The sequence below is a fragment of the Elephantulus edwardii genome, unplaced genomic scaffold (assembly GCF_000299155.1).
Source record: "Elephantulus edwardii isolate Elephantulus edwardi_28Jun2011 unplaced genomic scaffold, EleEdw1.0 scaffold00012, whole genome shotgun sequence".
NCBI lineage: Eukaryota > Metazoa > Chordata > Mammalia > Macroscelidea > Macroscelididae > Elephantulus > Elephantulus edwardii.
Genome location: NW_006399762.1, coordinates 17,642,837 through 17,668,493, shown reverse-complemented (window position 1 = coordinate 17,668,493; position 25,657 = coordinate 17,642,837). Strand labels below are relative to the sequence as shown.

The following is a 25,657-nucleotide window of genomic DNA, read 5'->3' as shown; positions in this document are numbered from 1 at the left end:
GATACACCTTAGTCTCCAGAGTGACACCATTGCTCTTCAATACCCTGGAGAGGTCCCTAACAGCAGATTTCCCCATCTCAATACATCTTTTAATTTCCTGGCTACTGGTGCCAAGAGTGCTGACTGTAGAGCCAAACAGACTAAAGTTGTTAACAAACTCAATCTCTTCACCATCCATCCTGATGCTGCCAATTGGTCCAGTGGTGAGACTCTTTGTCTTCTTGATAATGAGCCTCAATCCATACCGAAGGCTGCAGCAAGTGCTTCAGGTCCTCCTCAGTTTCAGCAAGCAGGGTTGTGTCATCTGCATAGAGCAGATTGTTAATAGATCTTCCACCAATCCTAATGCCAAACATCTCCTCAAAGACCCCAGACTCTCATATAATCTGTTCTGCATACAGATTGAAAAGGTATGGAAATAGGACACATCCCTGGTGTACACCCTTTCCAATTTTGAACCATGCAGTATTTCCTTGCTCTGTTCTGACGACTGCCTCTTGGTCCAAGTATAGGTTTCACATTAGCATGATCAGGTGTTCTGGGATTCCCATTCTTCTCAGAGTCAGCCACAGTTTGTTATGATCTACACAAATACCTTTGCATAATCAATGAAGCACAGATAGACATTCTTCTGGTATTTTCTGCTTTCAGCTAAGATCCATCTAACATTACCTAAAATATCCCTAGTACCATAACCCCTTCTAAACCCAGCCTGGACTTCTGGCAGTTCTCTGCTGATGTGCTGTCCCAGTCATTTTAGGATAATCTTCAGTAAAATCTTGCTTGCATGTGAAATCAATGATATTGTTCTATGGTTTCCACACTCTGTTGGGTCACCCTTCTTTGGAATGGGAACAAATATAGATCTCTTCCAGTATTTATATGCATCTATATATCCTTCTTAAAAATACCACTTCCTATTTTCTCACCTTTTTCCTTCAGACTGATTAAACCAGTAATTTTAGAGTATGCATTAAGTCTTCAATTTTGTTTTCCACATGACTCCAATGATTTTTGTCTCTTCCAAGCTGTTGCAAAATATTTAAATACTTTCTTCATCAATATTTGTTATATTTAATCTACAACTCATTTCAATATTAGGCATATCTTCTGATTCCATTTTGGAAACAGGATTTCAATGGAATGTAAACAACCAGCTAGAGTCCTACTAATTATGGGGATTTTCAGACAAGTCACTTTACTATTTAGTTCCTCCATTAATATGTATGGTTTATACTGAGCTATCTCTAAAGTCTGCAAACTTTCTCAACATTCTATGTGAAATATATGTTGTTGTTGTTGTTGTTGTTAAGTGTCATTTTTGTTGTTGTTGTTGTTAGGTGCTGTGGAGTCGAGTACAATTCATAGCAACCCTATGAAAAAAAGATCTGAACCCTATTCTATCCTGCACCATCCTCACACTTCCTGTCACACAAGAGCACATTGCAGCAGTCACTGTGTCAATCCACCTAACTGAGGGTCACTGTTATTATTTTACTTTACCTTTTGTGTATGTTTTATCTCTTAGTCTGCATATATAAGTGAACATTTTTAAATTATTCTTCCTAGTTTAAGTAATTCCCTCCAGCAATCTTCTGATTTGAGATAACAAAATATCATCCCATTAGAGAGCAGAGTTGCTTGAAAGTCAGTGTATGTAAATATCATCCAGAGATACTGTTAAATGCAGATGGAGATCTACATATAGGTCTGGAGTCTACTTTTCCAACAAGCTCACTGGTGGTGCAGAAGCTACTGATCCTGGGATTACATTTTGAGTCGCAAGGAGCTTAGCTTTTTTTCTTTTTATCTGTTCTATTTAGATTATGCTTTCACCATAAGTCTATAATTTTCACTTAACCCTTTAAGGCTTTCCCGGAGCTCTTTTATTTTGTTAACGTGTACGTTACTTCATAATTCAAAAGGCCTTGCACTCTACAGGCACAATAAACAATCTTGTATTGTGAGGTGAGGATTGCCACATGATGATTTAAGGCCCTGAAGTTCGAGATTACACTGATTTCACTGAGGTCTCAGACTTCAAAAGGATCAGTTAGAAGATGCTAAAATGTGGTCTCTTTCTATTACTTCATACTGTTCAAGTTCTCTATTACTTTCCCTCTGTATCTGCTGCTTTAAGATACAAGTAACTTCTTCAGGGACATTTTTGTATCTTAAGGATGGTTTAGGCTCCTAGAACAGAAATCCACTCAGCCTGTTGTATTTAGGTGCCTTCAAGCTGACTGTGTCTCACAGTAGCCTCTGAACAACAAATCTGAACCTCACCCTCTTGTGCCATTCTCACATTCTGTGCCTTGTTCAGACCCACTGTAATAGACACCACGACAAACCATCACTGGGGGGATCTTCCTCTCACTCATGCACCCTTGACTTTTCCCATTAGGATGTCTTTTTCCAAGGGCCAGCCCCTCCTGACAACATGCTGAAAGTATGTGAGACTAAGTTTCACCGTCCTTGCTTCTAAGGACCACCGTAGTTTTCACTAATATTAGTTTAAACAAAAAAGGAGTCGTGGGAGAGGAGATTACTGCTTCATACTGCTAAAAAGTTTCTGAATGGAGCTGACTTCAGTGATGATTGCGGAATTCAAGACAAGAAATCATTTCATAGGGTTCTCATTCCTCCTTTCCTTGTCTCATTCCTGCCTTCTTTCATTTCTTCCTTTAGTTCTATTTCTTTCTCCTCATACTTTACTGCTTACATAATTACTCCTATGTCTGATATAAAGAGAACTATTCTATCTCCCACCAGTGCAAATACTTGGGATTCTAATTAGGTCCATTCTCTCCCTGAGTTGATCTTTGTTACTGAGAAATAAGGTCAGATCTGGTTTTCATACCCATTCATGTGGTTAGGCCAGCGAAGGAAGATAATTGACAGTTCCTTTCTACGAATTTGAACTCTGGGATGACTGTTTCATCCTTAAGAAATAAAAACCTGGCCCAACAAAAGAATGTAAGAAGTACTAACAGAAAGACCAATGCCTATCTGCTTGTTTTACTTCTAGGATTCAGCACACAGCCAAACAACAAATACACAGTTCAAAAAAATTTGTCCTCTTAGCCCAATATCATTGTTGTTGTTGTTAAATATCATCAAGTATCATAGCAACACTGAACAATGCCTCTGAACCTTGCCGCATCCTGAGCCAATCTCCTCACCATCTCCAACACATCTGAGCCTATTGCTACAGTCACTATGTCAATCCATCTTGTTGTCAAGGGTCTTCCTCTTTTTTGTTGACCCTCCGCGAATGATGTCCTCCTCCAAAGACTGGACCTCCTTGACAACATGGGCAAAGTATGTGAGATGGAATTTCATTATCCTTGCCACCAAAGAGCACCTTGGTTTCATTTTCTCTATGAGCAACCAATCTGTTCTCTTGGCAGTCCATGGAATATAATGTGTCCCAATGTAAAACTAGTAAAAAATTATGTCTAATTAGTACATTGAGTCTCTGATCATGACTTGCCTTATTCATATAGTTTCTCCAATAATTTTTTTCAGTGTGCAGATTGAATAGGTATGGAGAAAAGATAAAATCCTTTCTGATTGTACTGGAGAAAAGATTGAAATTTTCAACTATTTCATCTTACTTGTATCCACAATTAACACCCTTGATACCAGCAGTCAGAAGAGTGACAGAAGTATTGTACTGAGATAGCCTTCAGTCAAGGAAGGACCTTTCCAAATTACTGAGGAGCAATGATGCCAGTTTAAAGACTAAGGTGTGCCTTATTCAAGCCATCATCTTTACAATAATTTGTTATGCCTCTGAAAGCTGAACGATTAATGAGCATGACAGGAGGAGAGTTGATATCTTTGAACTGTGATGTTAGAGAAGAGTAGTGTACAGCCCACGAGCAATCAAAAGAACGAACAGATATATCTTGGAGAAAGTGCAGTCAGAATGCTCCGTGGAGGCAAAGGTAGCATAGCTTCATCTCCATACTTGTTAGATTATTAGGAGAGGCTATTTCTTGGAAAGGTGCATCATACGTAGAAAGGTAGACAAAAGAGAGGAAAACTCTCAACTAGATGGATTAACACAGTGGCCGCAGCAATGGGCTCAAGTATGTCAGAGATTTTGAGGATGGCACAAAACAGAACAGGGTTCAGCTCTGTCATTCATAGAATAGCTATGAATCATACTCTACTCGACTTGATGGCATCAAGCAAGAACAGTAACTCTAAGATTAAGATCTCTGTAATCTTCTCAACCTGGTTTAGAAATAATGCCTGGTTAAATACAAATAAAGTGAAATTTTTGGGGGTTGGTGATTTTTTGGTTTTTTGTGGTTTTTTTTTTTACTTCCAATAGAAGTATCATGCTTTGCTCAGCAGTCAAGTGCTTAAAGCATGGCCTGCTGGAAGGAAGGAGAACAGGACTAGAATGGTATCAATTATTTGGTCAGCCAGTGAATTTTTGCCTAAGCTTTGCTCTTGGGAAGTCTTTCCTTGTTCACTGCCTTCCAGGAACATAGACAGAGCCACCAGCACCTGTCCCTCTGTCTTTACAAATAAAAAAATAATATTCTCTCACTGTCAGCTCTGACTTATGGTAAGCCCACGAATGTCAGAATAGAACTGTCTTTCATAGGATTTTTAAGAAACAGATTTCAAGCCCGTTCTTCTGAGGTTCTCCTAGGTGAACTCAGACTGTCAGGCTTTCTGTTGGGAGCTGAGTGTGCTAAACATTTACAGTATCAGGGACTCTTTCGCTTGCTTTAGGAAACCATGTTCCTCTGGCACAGTTCCAGGGGTCTTGCATTTACTTTAATGACTGAGTAGTTGTAGAACCTACGGCTTAAACTCCCTTGACATTTATCTTCCTTGAAATTTCAGTTAGCTCCAGTAGAATGACCAGACTAAAGTTGTTAACAATCTCAATCTCTTCACCATTCATCCTGATGCTGCCAGTTGATCCAGTGCTGAGAATCATAGTCTTCTTGACACTGAGCCTCAGTCCATACTGAAGGCTGCAGTCCTTGACCCTCTGCAGTAAGTGCATGAGGTCCTCCTCAGTTTCAGCAAGCAGGGTTGTGTCATCTGCATAAAGCAGATTGTTAATAGATCTTCCACCAATCCTGATGCCACACTGCTCCTCATAGAGCCCAGACTCTCGGATAATCTGTTCTGCATACAGGTTGGAAAGGTATAGAGATACGACACATCCCTGGCATACGCCCTTCCCAATTTTGAACCATGCAGTGTTTCCTTGCTCTGTTCTGACGACTGCCTCTTGGTCCAAGTATAGGTTTCGCATTAGAACGATCAAGTGTTCTGGGATTCCCATTCTTCTCAGAGTCAGCCACAGTTTGTTATGATCCACACAGTCCAACGCCTTTGCATAATCAGTGAAACACAGACATTCTTCTGGTATTTTCTGCTTTCAGCTAAGATCCATCTAACATCAGCTATAATATCCCTAGTACCACGACCCCTTCTAAACCCAGCCTGGACTTCTGGCAGTTCTCTGCTGATGTGCTGTTCCATTCGGTTTTGGATAATCTTCAGCAGAATCTTGCTTGTGTATTAAATCAATGATATCTTTCTATAGTTTCCACACTCTGTTGGGTCACCCTTCTTTAGAATGGCAACAAATATAGATATCTTCCAGTCAGTTGGCCAAGTGGTTGTTCTCCAGATTTCTTGGCACAACTTGCTGAGACCATCCAGGGCAGCATCTGTGAGCTGAAATATAGTTGGCACCAGTAGCCAGGAAATAAAAATCGTGTTGTGATGGGAAAGTCTGCTGTTAGGGACCTCTCCGGGTACTGAAGAGTAATAATGTCACTCTGGAGACTAAGGTGTGTCTGATACAGGCCATGGTCTTTGCGATCACTTGTTATTCATCAGAGAGTTGGACAATGACTAAGGAGGATAGAAGGAGAATTGATGCCTTTGAGCTGTGGTGCTGGAGAAGAGTATTGAATGTACCCTGGACTGCCAAGAAAACAAACGGATTAATCCTGGAGAGGGTTAAACCAGGCTGCTTCTTGGAGGCAAGGATTCTGAGGCTTCCTCTGACCTACTTTGGATATGTTGTAAGGAGGGAGAGGTCCTTGGAGAGGGACATCATTCTTGGGAAGGTGGAGGGACAGCACACGAGGGGAAGACCCTCTATGAGGTGGATTTAGTCAGTGACTGGGGTAATCGGGATGGGTGTGTCAGAGGCAGTGAGATTGGTACAGGATAGAGCAGGGTTTAGGGCTGTTGTACATAGGGTTGCTATGAGTCACAAGCGACTCGATGGCACATAACAACAACAACAACAACAACAACCAGTAGAATATCAAAACTTGCTGGCATTGAGTGAGGCTACACTGGGTTTCTGAAGCTGCAAATCTTTACAGGAAGATACTGCTGACTTTTCAGCTCATGGTCTCATAGCTTACTGTACTATCAGCCCTAGAACTACTTTCCAGTGGAATTGTTCTTGCCAGTAGAATGTTGTTGTTTTTGTGTGCCATCAATTGGAACTGACCCATAATTGACCCTCCACCAGATTTTCAGAGGCAGTTTAATCACACAGGAGAGGATTGCCCATCCTTCACCCACAGATAAGCTCCTGCAAAAGCTAGTAACTAGTAATTGTTGTTGTTGTGTACCATAGAGTGGGAATAGATACACAGTTGACCCTCTGCTGAGTTTTCAGAGGCAGTTAATCTCGTGGGAGGAGATTGCCTATCCTTCTCCCTTGAAGCAGCTAATGGCGTTTGAGATTGCAGCATAGATTCTTGCCTCTAGGCCACCAGAGCTCTAACCAATTCCTAAAGTTCAGCATTTAAGTTCTGAATTCTTCATTCTTCTCTTTGGCCTCTTTGCCCAGACTAACACCTAACAGTGGAAATTTTATGAAGAACCTTGCCATAGTCATTGATGCTTTTATTTCTTGGAAATAGGCAATCACACAAAACTCATTGTCATAGTTAGAACAGACTTCTAGCTGTCCCTCCAGCAGGTTTTTGGGAGACTATAAATTGCATGAAAGGCGATTACCCTCCTTTCTCCCTGTCGGTAGAGATGACTTTGGGGCTTACTGGTGCAGCTCTCTAAAGAATACTGCACTGGAGATCCCTGAAGGGACAGGGGGCTCAGCAAATCTCTGTCGTTTTGGCCATCTTAGAGCAAAGTAAAACACCAGGCTGTGGTGGCAAAGCTGACTTCATACGGTGATGCAGACTGTAATCACAGTCAGTGATGCTTTGTGATGAACATACGGAAGCTTCTTAAAAGGCTAGGCAGCCACCATTTCTGTACCTCCTCCCATGCATCTTATTTTTTGCATATTCCCAATAGTTTGCTATTACTTGATTTATCTTTCACCTGAGACAGAAAAGTCTGCTTTTGAAATTCTGATCATGCAAACAGAGATTGATTCCTTCTTATGATAAACATGCTTAGTGTATGTAAGATAAAGTCTTCCTATTCTCACTTATAAAGAACACTCTGGCTGTCTTTCTAGGACAGAATTGCTTAGGGGTTGTTTTTGGTTTTGTTTTTTTTTCTTCCATAGTATATTCAATATTCTTTGCTAATATATATGCTATCAGCAATCCTTTTTCAGGCAAATGCAGTGATGTATGACTACTTAGTCAGTGATTGCTGCAGAGTCAGAACCAATTCCCAGCTGACCTTCTTGAAGGTTTTCAGAGGCTGTAAAGGACACAGGAGATTCACGATCTTTCTCTAGTGGAGTCACTGGTGGATTTGAACTTATGGAAAGGAAATTAGTAGTACAACTCTTTCCAGATTATCCCACCAGAGTTCCCTATTTGATTACTACTTCCAATCTATAGGTCTCTGAAATCTGTAGGATGGTGGTTTAATAATTGAAATCCAGAAACAAGAGTTATTCACTATTCACAGCTTTGATCAAGTTCCTGGGGGTTGATTTTGTTTGGGTGTTTTCTGTTGTTGTTGTTATTATTCATTAATATTTGTTAATTTTCATTCTTTGTGTTTCAGAGAAAGGTATTACTTCTAAAATACTCCCAATCTTCTTTCCATTGAAAGTCACCTGTCCTAGGAGTTTTCCTAGTAACTGCTTATTGTATCTATATCTATATGATATACTATAATTGAATCTATTCTGTAAATTCTGTAAAATAAATATTATCTTTTTAAAGGACTCAAATCTCCTGAATTTAAATCTTGTTTTAATAGACAAATGACTTAGACAATCCTAAAGTTATTTAATTCCTCTTAATATCTTTATCTAAAAATAGTCTAATACATTTCTTACCTTTCTTTCACATCTATTATATTGTGAATGTATTTCTTCTGATAGATCTTCATTCTATTATATCTTTCTTTTTTTCCCCCATTCATTCTTAGCCCTGAACGCTAGCCCAGTTTTTCCTTCCTCTCTTTTACTATGACATGCCCTAGGCTGATTGTAAAGATACACCTCATTTCATCTGTAAGGTTACACACAATATCCTATTCACAGAGGACAGTGGTTTGGCCTGGTTCTCTTAACACTGAAAACATTTGTCCTGAGTAAATATTAGTTGGATAATTTCTTGAAACAACTCAAGCATGCCTTTATACCAAGTATACCCTTCCTACGATTTTAAATGAAAAATATTTGACAAATAATTAACTTCATTTACTCCTTGCCAACACTCTATTTGACCCTTGAAGCCTTTGGTACCAGCCCCAGACTCACATGCAACTTTTACTGGGACAAATTTTTAAATCCAATTACTCTATCTCCTTATCCATAGCATTTATAATCTTTGCTAACTGAGCGAAGTAAAATCAAAATTTTTCCAGCAGTGCTGGCTGTTTTCCTTTGAGCATGAGTTTCAGAATAAATCCTGCTTTTTAGCAAAAGAAAACTTCTTGGACAATGATCAAGGTCTTAGATCTTCTGGATTAGATTTTTTTCTTATTGTAATCTGTGAGTTTGTTTCTATGTAAACATAAGTAATGACTAAATATTTAATGAATTGGAAGACGTGGGGTACCCAGGACCCAGTGACCAAGTTCATGGAACTACATGGCTTTTAGAGATCTAAAGGAGATTTGAGACCAAATACTTCACTGACATTCTCTCCCAAAATATGAAAAAGCTGTGGTCAGATTAGTAATAATCTCTATTTGGATAGATACTCTTAGAGGCTCCAGGAAGATGGCAGAAGAAATCTGAGTGCAATAGCTTATCTGTGAAATGTGATCTGCCTGCCACTGACTTTGTACTTGACTTGGCTTGTAGGAGGAACAGACACCATTGCATATTGCTTCCCGCCTGGGTAAAACAGAAATTGTCCAGCTGCTTCTCCAACATATGGCTCATCCAGATGCGGCCACGACAAATGGGTACACGCCACTGCACATCTCTGCCAGGGAGGGCCAAGTAGATGTGGCATCGGTCCTCTTGGAAGCTGGAGCAGCCCACTCCCTAGCCACTAAGGTAAGAGAAGTGACATCGGGCAAAGTGGACCAACAGTGTTCCTCAGGCCCTTCTGCTCATCTGTGCTAGTTGCAAGAAGGGAACATGTCCATTAGGTCTCTAACTTCCCTTTTTTCTCTTTGAGTATTTTGTATTCATTGTCTAAATGATAAAAAGAAAGCTTTGGAACGGGTTCTACTGATTTATCTCAGAATTGTGTCTAGCACATCCATTCAGTACTTAAGTCAAAATGTGTTCCCTAAGACAAACGCTACTTCCTTTTTCTTTCCATTAGACACACAAGAATGCGTTTACTAAAGAGGATGGGGGTTGCAGAGTGGAGTATACTTGGGGTGGGAGTGGGGATTGTGTACCAATGAAAGAGTTTTTCTTTTGCTTTTCAAGGAGAGGAGCGAACTGGGGGTGGGGGTGGGGGTGAGTGGGTAGGGAGAAAAGTGCAACAATGAATGAATGGAATTTAAAAAAAAAAGAGGGTGAGGGGAGATTCCCAAATACATTAAAAGAATTGTGCTGATGAGGAAAATAATATTCCATTAGATTGGCAATAGAATTTTTGTTCTTTCTAGAAATTTTCATAGTCCTGCCTTTTACCAACCTTAATATAAACCTCCATCTATTTAGCACTCCCATTCTGAGGTCTACGTTTTCCTCCATCAATTTTATTTGTTCCTTGCCTTTTCTCTTTCTCTAACATAGCAGGGGCGGAGAATCCACTTTTTCAACTATTGCCATCTAAAGGGAATAGACACCAGACTCAATATTACTTATGTTTCGAGTTTCACAATATAGCAGAACAATTAAAATTTACTATTTGAAAGGTGACTTGCAATAATACATGACCACATTCAGCCTATTTGAGAAAAAGAAATAAGGCTGATACAAAAGGATCAGAAAATAAGACAAGTTAATTTGTTGCAGCAAAATAATTTCCAGAAATACAGCAGCAACTTAGATTAGTAGAAGACAGTTTTAATTTACCCTTAATAAATAGGCATGAATATTGTGTTCAGGAGAGAAAAAAGCACATAAAATGATCTAAGCTATTATTTAAGTGTCTACCATTGTAAAAAAAAAAAAGGTTGAGGTTCACTGGTAATTGTTTAAACTGAAAATTTCAAGAATTTAAGAGGGTTTTTTTTCTAATCAAGAGTGCATAAACCTGGAGTATCAATAAAATGTTGACCTGACAATTTTTAAAGTGGAAATACAGTGAACCATATGTCTGTCAAAAAAAAAATCTAAATATTATTATAATAATGATAATGACACAACAGATAGAGTATGATTACCCTATCAATCAAGGCAGTACATAAAATAGAAGACCAATAAATAAAAGATCAATCCTAGTTTCTTATCTTCCTGAGATTTTGAGTACTTCAAAAAAATATATCTATCTAAAGCCATAGTAAATTGTTGTTGATTCCACTGAGTTGAGCACGACTCAGAGCAACCCTGTGAACAAAAGGCCTTCTGAAGCCCCTCTACAACTATTGTCATTTATCAAAGTTCATAGAGTTTCCAGAGGCATGTTGTTTAGGAAGTGGATGCCATTCTTGCTTCCAAAATAGTCAATTAGGGCAGTAAAATAGAAGAACCTCACAGTGCGTGCTGGAAACTGACTTAGGGTTCTGGACAGTAGTTGCATCGTGATCATTAACACTAGTGATGTGTCCATAAATGTGGCCATTGTTGTTATTTTTATGTGCCATCAGGTCTATGCCAACTCATAGTGACACTTTGAACAAAAATAGCTCTGAACCCTGCTCTGTCCTGAGCTCACTGCCTCTGACACACCTACCCTTATTACCCCAGTTACTGTGTCAATTACCCTTATTACCCACTTACTGTGTCAATTCATCTCATTCAAGGTTTTCCTCTCTTGCATTGTCCCTTCACCGTTCCAAGAATGATGTCTTTCTTCAAAGACTAGCCCCTCTTGGAAACATGCCCAAATTATGTGAGATGGAGCTTCAAATTTCTTGCCTCCAAGGAGCAACTTGTCCCACTTCAAAACAGGCCTATTTGTTCTCTGGATGGTCCATGGTATATTCAAAACTCTTCTCCAGCACCATAGCTCAAAGGCATCAATTCTTCTGTTATCCTTGTTCACTGTCCAGCTCTCTAATGCATAGCAAGCAATTGCAAAGACCATGGTCTGGATCAGATGCATCTTAGTTAATCTCTAGACTGAAATTGTTACTCTTCAACACTTTGAAGAGGTCTTTGACAGCAGGTTTCCCAAGTGGAATTTGTCTTTTGATTTTCTGATTGCTGGTGCCAAGAGTATTGTGGAGCCAAGCAAGGTGAAATTGTTAACATTCTCTACTATCATGGTGCTCCCAATAGGCCTAGTGAGAAAATCTTTGTTTTCTTGACGTTGAGCTTCAATCCATATTGAAGACTACAGTCCTTGACCTTCTACAGCAAATGCTTCATGTCCTCTTCAGTTTCAGCAAGCAAGTTTGTGTCATCTGCATAACAGATTGTTGATGAGTCTTCCTCCAATCCTAATACCACATTCCTCCTCATAAACCCCAGCCTTCCAAATGATCTGTTCTGCATATAGATTGAAAAGCTATGTAGAAAGAACACATCTCTGACACACTCCTATCCTGATTTTGAACCATGCTGTCTTTTCTTGCTCTGTTCCTTGGTCCAAGTATAGGTTTCACATAAGCTCAATCAGATGTTCTAGGATTCCAGTTCTTCTCAGAGTTAGCCACAGTTTGTTGTGATCCACACAGTCAAATGCCTTTGCATAGTCAATGAAACACAAATGGACATTCCTCTGGTATTCTCTGATTTCAGCCAAGATCCACCTGACAATGGCAATAATGTCGCTAGTGCTATGGCCTCTTCTAAACCCAGCTTGTAATTTTGGTAATTCTCTGTCAATGTACTGTTCAAGTCATTTTTCAATGATCTTCAGCAGGATTTTACTTGTGTGTGATATTGTTCTATAATTTCCACAGTCTATAGGATTTTTACCTTTTTTTAATGGAGATAAAAATGTATTTGTTCCAGTCAGCTGGGCAGGTAGACATCCTCCATTCTCTTGGCACAACTTAATGAGCATGTCCAGGGCTGTGCCTGTTGATTGAAATATATCAATTGGTAGTCCATACATTCCTGGGGCTTTGTTTATTGACAATTTGTTCAAAGCATCTTAAACTTCATCACCATTACCTCTTGAATGAAGATATTTCATTATATTCTACTGTGTCAGCCAATTCTTTCTAGTACAATGACTCTGTATACTCCTTACCTCTTGTTATACTACTTCCTGGATCATTCAATATTCTGCCGAGAGCAAAAGTCAGGGGGTAAAGAAATCTTGAAGGAGATGAAGGGACATGTGTCAGTCAAAAGATTCTTTCCCTGGGGGTAGAACATATAATTGCAAAGGATTCTTTCCAACCTTTATTTTGTGATTATATGAAGATTTTACACAGTTTTGACTGATGAGGTTTTCCAAACTTATAAGGGTGTTAGGCCTGTCTTCAAGTAGGGCTTTAAGGATAAATAGTTTAGTTTGTTCTTTCTCAGTATGTAGTTTATCTCAAAGAACTTCTTTTGATACTAGTGACACCCCAATCAATATGCGCATGAGGTGGAAGAAGAAAGTTATACAAACAAGTGCTAGTTTATATGGATGACTGCAAGAAGATGGAAACACTTTCCACATTTGTCCCACACTTGGAAAAAAAGAACCAACCTGAATATGCCTCCAAAGTCTTATTAGTACCAAATGTTCAAAAATAAACAAAGAGAAAAATAGTCTCTTAGCTAAAGATTGTCTGACGACATTGTGATAGGAACAATATTGCTTCTTGGGAATACTTTCTTTTAAAATGAGTGCTTACATGGTCGTGAGGACAAGTCAGACATCACAGTACCTTCTTGGCCTATTTTCTTGGTGTGTTTATGAGCACCAGTCAGCTTTAAAATTCTCCCACTTTTGTTCCAGGAAAGCATGTGGTTAAACTGTCTGGCCAAGAAGATGGTTTTGAAATCATGGTGCTGTCACTGTGCCAGCTTCTAGTTCTGAATCCATGGATTTATCTGTCTTTGCAGCATATTACTAGTTACAGAGAGTGACTATTTGTTAGATATCCAAGAAGATGAATGTAAACATAGAAATATGTGTAGGAGGGCAATCTTTTAAAACTTTTTTAAAGCATTAAATATGTTTAAAAACTTGGTATTAACCATCACAGTATCTTGCTAGAAATAGAGTGTGTTTTACCAAGGACATAGGTCTTTCAGGCAATGTGAATCTTCTGGAAAAGAGGACGTAACCAAGATAGGAAATGCTTTCTAATGGTAAGCATTTATCTTGCCATTTTTGCAAAGTACACAAATCGACAGTATGATGGACAATTTTTCATAACCGTGGCTGCCAAAATATTTTCAAATTTAAATGAAGAAATTCTGAATTTAGGTGTTATAAAAAGATGAAGACTCAAAAGAAAAGATTTGTTGTGCCAATTATATTCATTTAAGAGGCAAGAGAAAGATAGGCCTTTCTTTTTTTCCACTCATAAATTGGAGCCAGTTTACTGACACTAGTGGCTTTTATAAATTCCAGACCTATAAAGTCAAGTTCCAGGCTCCAAATCCTTCATATGAAAGTTCTTTTGTCAGTCTATCAAGCCAAACATTTTAATGTTAAAACATACTTTTTATCTGAGTTCTTATTTATGGCTAACAGATTTAATGCTACCAGTTTCCTCCTTCCATAAGGAGAACTTAATATGCAAACAAATAAAAGCTTTTTAAGGTAAAAAAAATTACTAATTTTCACTTGTATTCTTATTTTTAGAAGGGTTTTACTCCACTCCATGTAGCAGCCAAGTATGGAAGCCTGGATGTGGCAAAACTTCTCTTGCAACGCCGTGCTGCTGCGGATTCAGCCGGGAAGGTAAATGACTATAATAGAGTTCAGTTTAGTAAAGGCAACAGGCCTGAAAATTTGAAGGTCTGTATTTAATGATAGTTTTCACACTTTTCTAAACAGAATATGATGCAACTGATAAAAGTATGCCAAATAGCATGGCCGAGTGGTCCCCTGTGATTTATCTGTGTACTACTTGGAGGCACTTTTGTGCTTGGAGCCTTGTTCTTCTCAAAATTGATCCTGGAGCTCCTTTTAATGCAGTGTACTGTAGTAATTCTTACAAAGTGTTTTAGGTATTTATTTATGCTGAACATCAGCTGGCTTTTTTGACTACTACGAGACGGAGTTCGCTAACTTATTGTAAAACCAGCCAGCCATTTCAGTTTTTGTTCAATTTCTAATATTTAAATTATTTGCCCTTTGTTTATTTTCAGTCTTATTTCTATTGACTGTATTAATTTGTTAATTTATTAACATGGATTTAATCCGGTTCACTGTCTGTGCATCCTGGTAGCCCGCACTAATCTATTAATGCTGAAACTTAAACACACCCTTTACAGAATGGCCTTACCCCGCTCCATGTTGCTGCTCATTATGACAACCAGAAGGTGGCGCTGCTGTTACTGGAGAAGGGTGCTTCCCCTCACGCCACTGCCAAGGTAAGGAACACAGGCAAGGGCTTACTGACGTAATCTGAAAGCAGGGGGCAACTATGCTTTTGAAAGTACACGTTATGGTATAGCTGCAACTAGCCTAACTTTTAGTAGTGACATCCTTTGCCATTTTTCTTTTGGTATTTCTACTCTAAAACCTTCAAAGATGTTTAAAGTCCTCAAACACAAAGGAGGATGCACTCATGAACTAGTGATCAATCTGTCAACATGTAGTGCTTTAGAGACCAAAATATGAATTTTAAGAAATGGAACACAATAAAGGAAGTAGAAGGGTTTTTTCCTCCCTCTGTGAATGGACTGCCAAAACGACAAACATCTTGGAGAAAGTACATCCAGAGTGCTTTTTGAAGGGCATTCCCTGATACTTGTACCTGATATTTTACTTAGAGACTCTAAAACTCAAGACATACTGACCACAGCATAAGAAACTGACACCAGCATGAGGTGTTTGGAATCACGGAAGCCCTGACAGTTTGAGCCTTAAGCCACTGTATCAAGGGTTGAATAAGGGGAGAGAGGTGTTGGATGGTGTAGTTAGAAGTGGAAAAGGATGCTGGTGGAGTAGGGAAAGAGGTGGGTCAAGACACACATGCCAAGAGTGGCTAGAAACACTGAATCTATAGGTCATTTCTCTAATTGGCAAATGTCTTTTATCTGCTTCTTTCTGTAAAATACTTGTCTGTCAGATACTAGTCTTAAAAAAAAAGAGAGAAAAAAAAGGCAGACTAGGAAGAATTGGTCATCCGTTTCCAAAATAACAGGCCATAGAAAATCCTGCATAAAATAGAGCACACTTAGACTAGCAGACATGGTAACTGAGGCTGAGATCTCAAATATGGAAACACAAAGGAGGAACAGTTGTAAGCAGACACCAGTGATTAGAACATGGAATGTGAGAAGCATGAATGTAGGAAAATTGGACATTGTTAAAGAAATGTAATGCATAAATATTGACATACTAGGTACTGGCAAAGTGAGATGGCTTAACATGGGACATTTTAAATCAGATGATCATATGATCTATTATGCCAGGAATGAAAAGGTGAAGAATAAATGGGGTTTCTTTCATAATTAGAAAAGTCATTTCTAGATCCATCTTGAAATACAGGGTGAGTGACAGGATAATATGCATATGCAAACTAGGAAGTCTAGTGATTCTCACTATCATTCAAATATATGCACCAAGAACTAGAGCCAAAGAGGAGGAAATAGAAGATTTCTACCAACATTTGCAGTCAGAAATCAATCTAACATGCAATCAAGATGGATTAATAATAATGGGTGACTGGAATGAAAAAGTTGAGAACAGAGAAGAAGGATCAGTAGTTGGAAAACATGGACTAGGTGACAGAAGTGAGGCTGGAGATAGAAGGAAAGAGTTCTGCACATTCAATGATTTATTCATTTCAAATACCATTTATAAGAAACACAAATGTAGGCTATACACATGGATTTCACCTGATAGTACACATAGGAATCAAATCAGTTACATCTGTGGAAACAATCACTGGAGCAGCTCAGAATCAGCTATGAAAACTAGGCCAGGTTTGATTGCAGAACAGACCACCAACTACTCATGTGCAAGTTCAAGCTGAACGTGAAGAAAATTAAATCAAATCCACAGGAACCAAATTTTGTCCTTAAGTCTATGTCACTCGAATTTTAAAACCATCTCAGGAATGGATTTGAGGCCTCGAACACCAATGAGCAAAGACAAAATAATCTGGTAAGAATATCATCTATGAAGAATGCAAATGGTCATTACAAAGGCAGAAGAGGAAGAAAAGACCAAGATAGATGTCAGATGAGACTCTGAATATTGCATTAGAGCACCAAGAAGCCAAAGTTGAAGGGAGAAATCAAGAAATTAAGGAGCTGAAAAGAAGATTTCAAAGGGCAGCTTGGGAAGACAAAGTATTACAATAAAATGTGCAAAGAGCTGGAGTCAGAATATCAAAAGGGCCAAACTCATTGAGCATTTCTTAAGCTGAAGGAATTGAAAACTAAATTCAAGCCACAAGTGGCAATACTTAAAAATGCTTTTGGTAGAATAGTAAATGATCCAAGAAGCATTAAAAGAAGATGGGAGGAGTATACAGAGTCACTGTGTTGTTGTTGTTGTTGTTGTTGTTGTTATGTGCCATCGAGTCATTTGCAACTCATAGTGACCTTGTGTACAAGAGCCCTAAATGCCATTCTATCCTGTGCCAACCTCGCTGTCTCAAACACATTCATTCCCACCACTCCACTCACAGAATTGATCCACCTCATTGAGGTCTTCCTTTCCTGCACTGCCCCTCTACTCTCCCAAACATGATGTCCCTCTCCAAGTTCCAGTCCCTCCTTAAAACATGCCCAAAGTATATCAGACAAAGCTTCAGAATCCTTGATTCCACGGAATATTCTGACTTCACCCTCTCCAAGACAAACCTGTTTGTTCTCCTAGCAGTCCATGGTATATTCAACACTCTTCTCCAGCACCACAGCTCAAAGGCTCTTTCTATCAACCCTGTTCACTGTCCATCTCTCTGATGCATAGCACGTAATTGCAAAGACTATAGCCTGGATCAGGCACATTTTAGTCTCCAGCCTGACGTCGTTGGAACGTCAGTATTCTTGAGGGGTCCCTCACAGCTGACTTTCCCAATGCAATTCATCTCCTGATTTCCTGGCTGCTGTTACCAAGAGTGTTGACTGTGGAGCACAGAAGAATGTCATGAAATAATGTATGAGCAAGAGCCTGTGGTGATGAAGGAGGAAGTCCAAGCTGCTCTGAAAGAATTGGCAAAAAACAAGGTTCTAGGAGTTGATGACATACCAATTGACATATTTTAACAAACAGACACTGCCCTGGATGCACTCACTAAGTTGTGCCATGGAATTTGGAGGACAAAAGATGACCCAGCAGAGTGTAGAAATTATCAAACAGTATCATTAATATCACCTGCAAGCAAGAGTCTACTGAAAACTATCCAAAAATGACTGGAACAGAACGTCAGCAGAGAACTGCCAGATGTGCAGGCTGGATTTAGAAGGGGTCATGGTACTAGGGATATTATACCTAATGTTAGATGGATCTTGGCTGAAAGCAGGGAGTACCAGAGAAAGGTCAACCTGTGTTTCATTGACTATGCAAAGATGTTTGACTGTGTGCATCACAACAAACTGTGATTTACTCTGAGAAGAATAAGAAACCCAAAACATTTGATTGTGCTTATGTGAAACTTATACTTGAACCAGGAGGCAGTTGTCAGAACAGAGCAAGAAGAAACTGCATAGTTCTAAATAGGGAAGGGTGTTCACCAGGGATGTATTCTGTCTCCACACCTTTTCAATCTATATGCAGGACAAGTTATCTGGGAGTCTGGGCTCTATGAGGAGGAATGTGGCATCAGAATTAGAGGAACATTCATCAGCAACCTGCATAATGCAGATGACACAACCCTGCTTGCTGAAACTGAGGAGGACCTGAAACGCTTACTGCAGGAGGTCAAGGACTACAGCCTTCAATATGAATTGAAGAGCAACATCAAGAAAACAAAGATTCTCACCACTGGGCCAATTGGCAGCATCAGTATGGATGGTGAAGAGATTGAGATTGAAACCATTTTAGTTTGCTTGGCTCCACAATCAACACTCTTGGTAACAGTAGCCAGGAAATCAAGAGATGAAATGCACTGGGAAAGTTGACTGTCAGGGACCTCTCCTGACTGAAGAGCAATAACGTCAGTCTGGAGAGTAAGGTGTACCTTATCCAGGCCATAGTCTTTTCCATTGCTTCCTATATGTTAGAAAGCTGAGTAATGGCTATGGATGATATAAATAATTCATGCCTTTGAGATGTGGTGCTGGAGAAGAGTGTTGAATATACCATGGACTGCCAGGAGAACAAACAAGTTTGTCCTAGAAAAGGTGAAACCAGGTTGCTTCTTGGAGGCAAGGATTCTGATGCTTCATCTAACGTAGTTTTGACATGTTACAAGGAGAGATCATGCTTGGGAGAGTTGAGGGACAGCGTAGGAGAGGAAGACCCTCAATGAGATGCATTGATTCAGTCACTGGGGCAATGTGGGTAGGTATTTCAGAGACAATAAGGCTGGAATAGGATAAAGCAGGGTTTAGGGCACTTGTACACAGAGTCGCTATGAGTCGCAAGCAACTCGATGGCACATAATAACAACATTGTGTACTGTCAAATCAAAAACAACTCATAGCTGACCCTCCAGTAGGTGTTCTGAAGTAGTGAATTGCATGGGAAGAAATTGCTCATTTTTCTCCCACAGAGCAGCTCATGGATTTGAACTCTGTGATTTTGGGCTAGCAGGACAACTCCTTACCACTAGGCCACCAGAGCACCTTTGAATATGAGCATATCTTAGGAGAAATAGCCAATATTTTTCAATCACATCTGTTAGAGGAAATATTATGAATCACTATTGGTAGTCAATCAAAATGAAGAGGAAAAAACTGCAAATGTCCTTTAATATTTGCAACATAGAATGTATGGAGTATGAATGTTGGAAAACTAAAAGTTGTAAAAATGAAATGGAACACACGGACACTGACATTCTAGGCATTAGTGAGATGAGCTGGACTGGCTTTGGTCACTTTGAATCAGACAATCACATGGAACACTGCAGAGAATGAAAAACAGAATAACATTGCATTCATAGTTAAAAAGGTGATTTCAAATTCTATGCTCAAGTACTATATTGTAATAAGATATTATCTATATGCATACAAGAAAGTTTTGTTACTATGGCTATTATTCAAATATATGCACCAACAGCTAAAGCCAAAATCTAGGAAATTTAAGACTTTTATCGTATTTACATTACAGTCCAAAATTGGCCAAACATGCAAACAAGATGTGTTAATGATAATTTATGATTGGAATACAAAAGTTGGAAACAATGAAGAAGGAAAGATAGTCAGAAAATATGGACTTGGTGGCAGAAATGAGGCAGAAAATACAGTGATTGAATTTTGTACATTTAATGATTTATTTAACACAAACACCTTTTTAAAAAGATATAAATGACACCTTTACACAGGAATTTAAGCAGATGGGTTACATAGGAATTGTACTGACTACATCTGTGAAAGAAATCCTTGGAGAAGTTCACTATCAGCATTCAGAACCAGACCAGGAGCTGTTTGTGGAACAGACCGTCAATTCCTCATGTGCAGGTTCAAACTCAAGTTGAAGAAAATGAAAACAAGTCCATGAGAACCAAAATATTATAGTGAGTCTATCCTTCCTGAGTTTAAAAAAACATTTTAAGAATAGATTTGAAAATTTGAACACCAGTCATCAAAGACCAGATGAATTGTGGGATGACATCAAAGACAGTAAAAGGTCACTACAAAGACAGAGGAGAAAAGAAAAAAAAAGAAATAGATGTCAGAGGAGACCCTAGAGCACCAGAGCATTAAGAAGCCAAAACAAAGGGAAGAGATGCTGAAATAAAAGAGCTTATTTCAGGGCGGCAGCATCAGAGCTAGTGTCTGAGCTGCTGAGGAGGCCTTTCCACCGGTTGCTGGGGGGACTGCAGGTGACAGTCCGTGATGCTATCAATCAGGGGATGGATGAGGAACTGGAAAGAGATGAGATGGTTTTTCTGCTTGGGGAGGAAGTTACCCAATATGATGGAGCATAAAAAGTGAGTCAAGGCCTTTGGAAGAAATATGGAGACAAGCGGATTATAGACACATCCTTATCTGATATATGGGCTTCACTAGAATTTCTGTTGGTGCAGCTATGTCTGGGTTGCAGCCTATTTGTGAATTTATGACCTTCAATTTCTCTATGCAAGCCATTGACTAGGTTATAAACTCTGCTGCCAAGACTTGATACATGTCTGAGGGTCTTCACTCTGTGCCCATAGTCTTCAGGGGGCCCAACAGTGCTTTGGCAGGTGAGGCTGTCCAGCACTCACAGTGCTTTGCTGCCTGGTATGGTCAGCCCCTGGAATTCAGAGGATGCAAAAGGACTTATTAAATCAGCCTTTTGGGATAACAATCCAGTGGTAATGTTAGAGAATGAATTGATGTAGGTGTTCCATTTGATTTCCCTGAGGCAGCTCAGTCAAAAGATTTTCTAGTACATATTGGAAAAGCCAAAATAGAAAGGCCACAGACTCATGTAGCTGTGGCTTCCCATTTAAGACCTGCTGGCCATTGCTTAGAAGCTTCAACAGTGCTGTCTAAAGAGGGAATTGAATGTAAAGTCATAAATTTGTGTACCATCAAACCAATGGACATTGAAACCATTGAAGCCAATGTCATCAAGGCAAACCATCTTGTAACTGTGAAAAGAGGCTGGCCACAGTTTGGAGTAAGAGCTGAAATTCATGCCAGGATCATGGAAGGACCTGTATCCAACTACCTGGGTGCGCCTACAGTCCATGTCACCAATGCTGACGTCCCTATGCCTTATGCAAAGATTCTAGAAGACACCTCTATACCTCTGGTCAAAGACATCATATTTGCAATAAAGAGGACATTAAGCATCTAATTTGGGCTTAAATTTTAAGTCATTGGAATTTCTTATTTAAAATACTTGCCAATACTTCACCCAGATTGTACTTACTCAGAAGACTGTTCTTATTAAGAGTTTATTCAGAAAGTAATTTTGAAAGCAACAATGGAGAGGTCTGTATATTGGGAAATTGTTTAAATCTATGTGGAAAAATTCCACTCTCCACACCTTGTTATTGTGTTTTTCTATTACAGTCTCCATGTTCTATGAATAAGACCAATGAATAATGTCACTGTCTCACTAGAAGGACAAGATAGGAATGTGACCTATCCTAAAGATGTATCCTAAAGAAATAACTTCTATGTAAAAGTGTATAATCTACCCTTACTGTTAAGATTGTGTTGATATGGAATAAAGGGGGGGAAAAGACTCTGAGAAAAAAAGAGCTGATTTCAAAAGCAGCTAAAGAAGACTAAGAGACCAAGAAATGGAGAATAAAAAGAGAAGAACTTGTTCAGCATTTTTCAAGCTGAAAGAATTCAAAGACATATTCAAGCCTGGGGCTGCAATTCTTAGAGATGTCATGGGCAAAATCTTGAATGATCCATGAGCCAGCAAAGGAAGGTGGGTGGATTACACAGAATCATTTTGCCAAAATGAGCTGGCCTATACTGAAATATTTTAGGAAGTAATATAATCAAGATCCAATGGTAATGAAAGAAGATGTTCAATTCACACTGAAGGCATTGGCAAAAAAAATATGGCCTCAGAAATGGATGGTACACCAATTGATATGTTTCAAATGACAGATGCATCCCTGGACATGTGTACCAGACTATGTCAGGAAATTTGGTGGACAGCTGCCCGGCCAACTGACTGGAAGAGATCCATATTTGTTTCCATTCCCAAGAAATGTAATACAACAGAATGTAGAAAATATCAAATAATATCAGATATCACATGCAAGCAAAATACTGCTGAAGATCATTTAAAAATGGCTAAAATAGTACATAAATAGAGAACTTCCAGAAGTTCAAACTTAGAAGAGGCTGTGATACCATTGGTGATATCAGATGGATCCTGGCTGAAAGCAAAGAATACATACCTGTTTGTGTATTCTTTATGTATAAAGAATATCTATTTGTGGTTTATTGACTATCTAAAGACATTTGACAGTGTAGATCATAACAAATTATGGCTCAAGAATGAAAACCACAGAACACTGAATTGTGCTTATGTAAACCTATACCTAGACAAAGAGCCTATTGTGTAAATAGAGCAAGAGAACACTGCAGGTTTAAAATTAGGAAAGATGCATGCGTGTCAAAATTGTATCTTTTTTTCCATTCCTATTTAATCTGGATGGTGAGCAATTATTTGAGAAACTGGACTCTATGAAGAAGAATGTGGTATTAAGATTGTAGGAAAACTCATCAATAACCCACTGCATAAACATGACACTTAAGATTTGGTGTTGAAGTGTGAGTTCTTATGTTCCTCTCTATAAACTCCCTCATAAAACTCTCTCAAATACTCCTTGCCATAGAGTCAGAATCAACTCACAGCTGACCCTCCAGTGGGTTTCTAAAGCTGTCAGTTGCATAGGGGATTGTCTGTATTTCTCCTACAGTGTTATTGTGGGTTTCAACCATCAGAAAGGTGCAGCCTTTGGATTAGCAACACAACTTCTTACGGACCATGCCACCAGAACTCTCTCACATTAAACTAGTAGTCTCATAGTTCTAATTTTTAAGTAGTTGATTATAGATATATGGAGAGATTTAAGTTAGATTTTTTTAACTGGACAAAGATTAGTAGGAACCAACTTTGTCGTTGTACATCTCTTCCTTCCTTCCTGTAGAATGCAACCCCTTAACAACAGACACTGTGTCTTCTTAATTGATTTTCATGTAATTTTGGGCTACTAACCAAAAGTTCTGCTGTGAGGCTGAACACTGTGACACTGATGTGTCAAATGCATTAATTTTTGGCTACCCAATGTGGACAGAGAGTGGGGTGGAGCTCCCCGATTCAAATAAGCTTGGAAGGAGGAATGGCATCCACTTCCATAATAGCTTGTCTCTGGAAACCCTATAAACCTGGACAGAGGATGAAAGACACCCAAGCATTGAGGACTCTCCTTCATAGGGTCATTCTGAGTCGCCTGCGACTCGACGACACTTAACAATAACAACAACCAAAAGTTCAGGGAGCTTTGGTGGCAAGGCATTCCACTGTCAACCTTTAGGCACGTGGTTCAGATACATCAACTGCTCTATGCAGTTTCCTTGTGTGCAATTTATAGCCTCTGAAAACTCACTGGAAGGTCAGCCATGAGTTGGTTCTGACTCTATGATACATAAAACAACAGCAACAACCAACAACTCAGTGACTCTAATCCAACAGTCACTCTGAAGGAGAAAGATAGACTTTTTCCTTCCATAAAAATTTACAGATATGCCAACCCAGTGAAGGATTACCAGGTGTCAGAAATGGCTTGGCAGTAGTGGGGTTTAGGGTTTAAATCACTTATCTCATAAACTGCCTTATAAATTTGAATATTGAGTATGTATAGAGTGAGTGGAAAAGACTAAATTAATCAGAAACAGACTAATGGAATAAATTGCAACAGGATCATGGAAGAAATATGTTTTATATTATATTAAATCAAATCTTAGTAGATGGTTCATTTCTAGGTAGCACAATTCAAACTAGACACGTGGACATATGAAAATGAGTGTAAAATAAATCACGTTGATGCTGAGAGTACTAGAATTGGTATGTGCTTCTTGAAAGAACAGGGCAATGTTTAACCTAGAAAAGATAAGACGAAAAAGAAATATAAAAACTATCTTGAGGCTTCTCTCTATATATCTCTTTTCAAGGAAGAAGATTTGTCTCTTTGAGGATGTAACTTTCTAATCTATAATTACTGTTTTGCCCTTGGGGGGAACCTATCTTGAGAGAGTTAAAGGTCAGTTATGTAGAAAAGGACCCTTTATTAATTTTATATTGTTCTTTATGGAAGAACTGATTTATAAAGAGGGGATTTTCAACTTTGGAATTCTATGAGGTGCCCTGTGACATTAATTGAAAGACTTCAGAATTGTGAGGGAATCCTGTCACAGATAACAAGTTGAACTAACCATAAATACATTTTTTTTTTAGTTGAGGTTTTAATGGAAGCTTTGTTTTGATTGGTGTTGGTGTTGTGTACCATTGAGTCAGAACCGATCCATACCTGACTTTCTGGGATTTCAGAGTCAGTTAATTGCACTCGAGGAGATTGCCCATCCTTCTTCCTTGGAGCAGGTGGCATGGTGGATTTGAACCTCATGCTGTTGGGATTGCAGTGCAACTTCTTGCCACTAGGGTGCCAGTGAGTTGGATGATTATATCTTTAGCAAATTGGAACAATTGCTAAACTTGGAATTTCTTTCTTTTCTCTTTTCCCCCACCTATTTCTCCAGAATGGCTATACTCCTTTACATATTGCTGCCAAGAAGAATCAAATGCAGATAGCTTCAACACTCTTGAACTATGGAGCTGAGACTAACATTGTGACAAAACAAGGGGTCACTCCACTTCATCTGGCCTCCCAGGAGGGGCACACAGATATGGTCACCTTGCTTCTGGAAAAAGGAGCCAATATCCACATGTCAACCAAGGTACTTGTTTCAGTAAAGGATTTTATATGATTGTAAACAAACCAATCAATGATAACTTGGAACAAAAAGTGAGAATGTATTAAAAATGTGTAGTGATATTGTATAGAGCTCAAAGAAAGATCTAGAAAATCACAAGGAAGCAAGGGAGCTGCCCACAGCTTGTATTGTTACATTTCCCCACCCCCACCCCATTTTAGTTCCTCTCTGCTTATTTTCCATTCCATTTTCTTTGTACATTTTCATTTGGTTCTCTATACCTGTGGCAGAAAAAACAAAAAACAAAAATACCCCACAATCCTATTCTGTAATTTCCAAGAGCTAATATTTCTGTATTTCAAGCTGTCAGCTCAGATTTCACTAGAGAGCTCATCTTAATTCAAAAGAAATAGATACAGAGTCTATCATTGGATCCAATCTAAACTGATAGTCTCAGTCTACCCACCTGGTCATTCATTCTCTAATCTGGTGTGTTGTGTTGTTGTTGTTGTTGTTGTT

At 39.0% G+C, this 25,657-nt stretch overlaps 1 protein-coding gene and 1 pseudogene across 3 annotated transcripts in view; both read left to right on the top strand.

The window, feature by feature from the left end:
* ANK2 (ankyrin 2, neuronal) overlaps window positions 1-25,657 on the top strand; it is an 843,213-nt gene that overhangs the window by 681,775 nt on the left and 135,781 nt on the right. For all 3 annotated transcript variants that reach the window (XM_006881082.1, XM_006881081.1, XM_006881083.1), the window contains 4 exons: window positions 9,245-9,442; window positions 14,265-14,363; window positions 14,900-14,998; window positions 24,965-25,162. In XM_006881082.1, the coding sequence (XP_006881144.1) occupies window positions 9,245-9,442; window positions 14,265-14,363; window positions 14,900-14,998; window positions 24,965-25,162 (594 nt within the window). The remainder of the gene's footprint in view (window positions 1-9,244; window positions 9,443-14,264; window positions 14,364-14,899; window positions 14,999-24,964; window positions 25,163-25,657) is intronic.
* On the top strand, window positions 16,693-21,530 carry LOC102854467 (annotated as a pseudogene).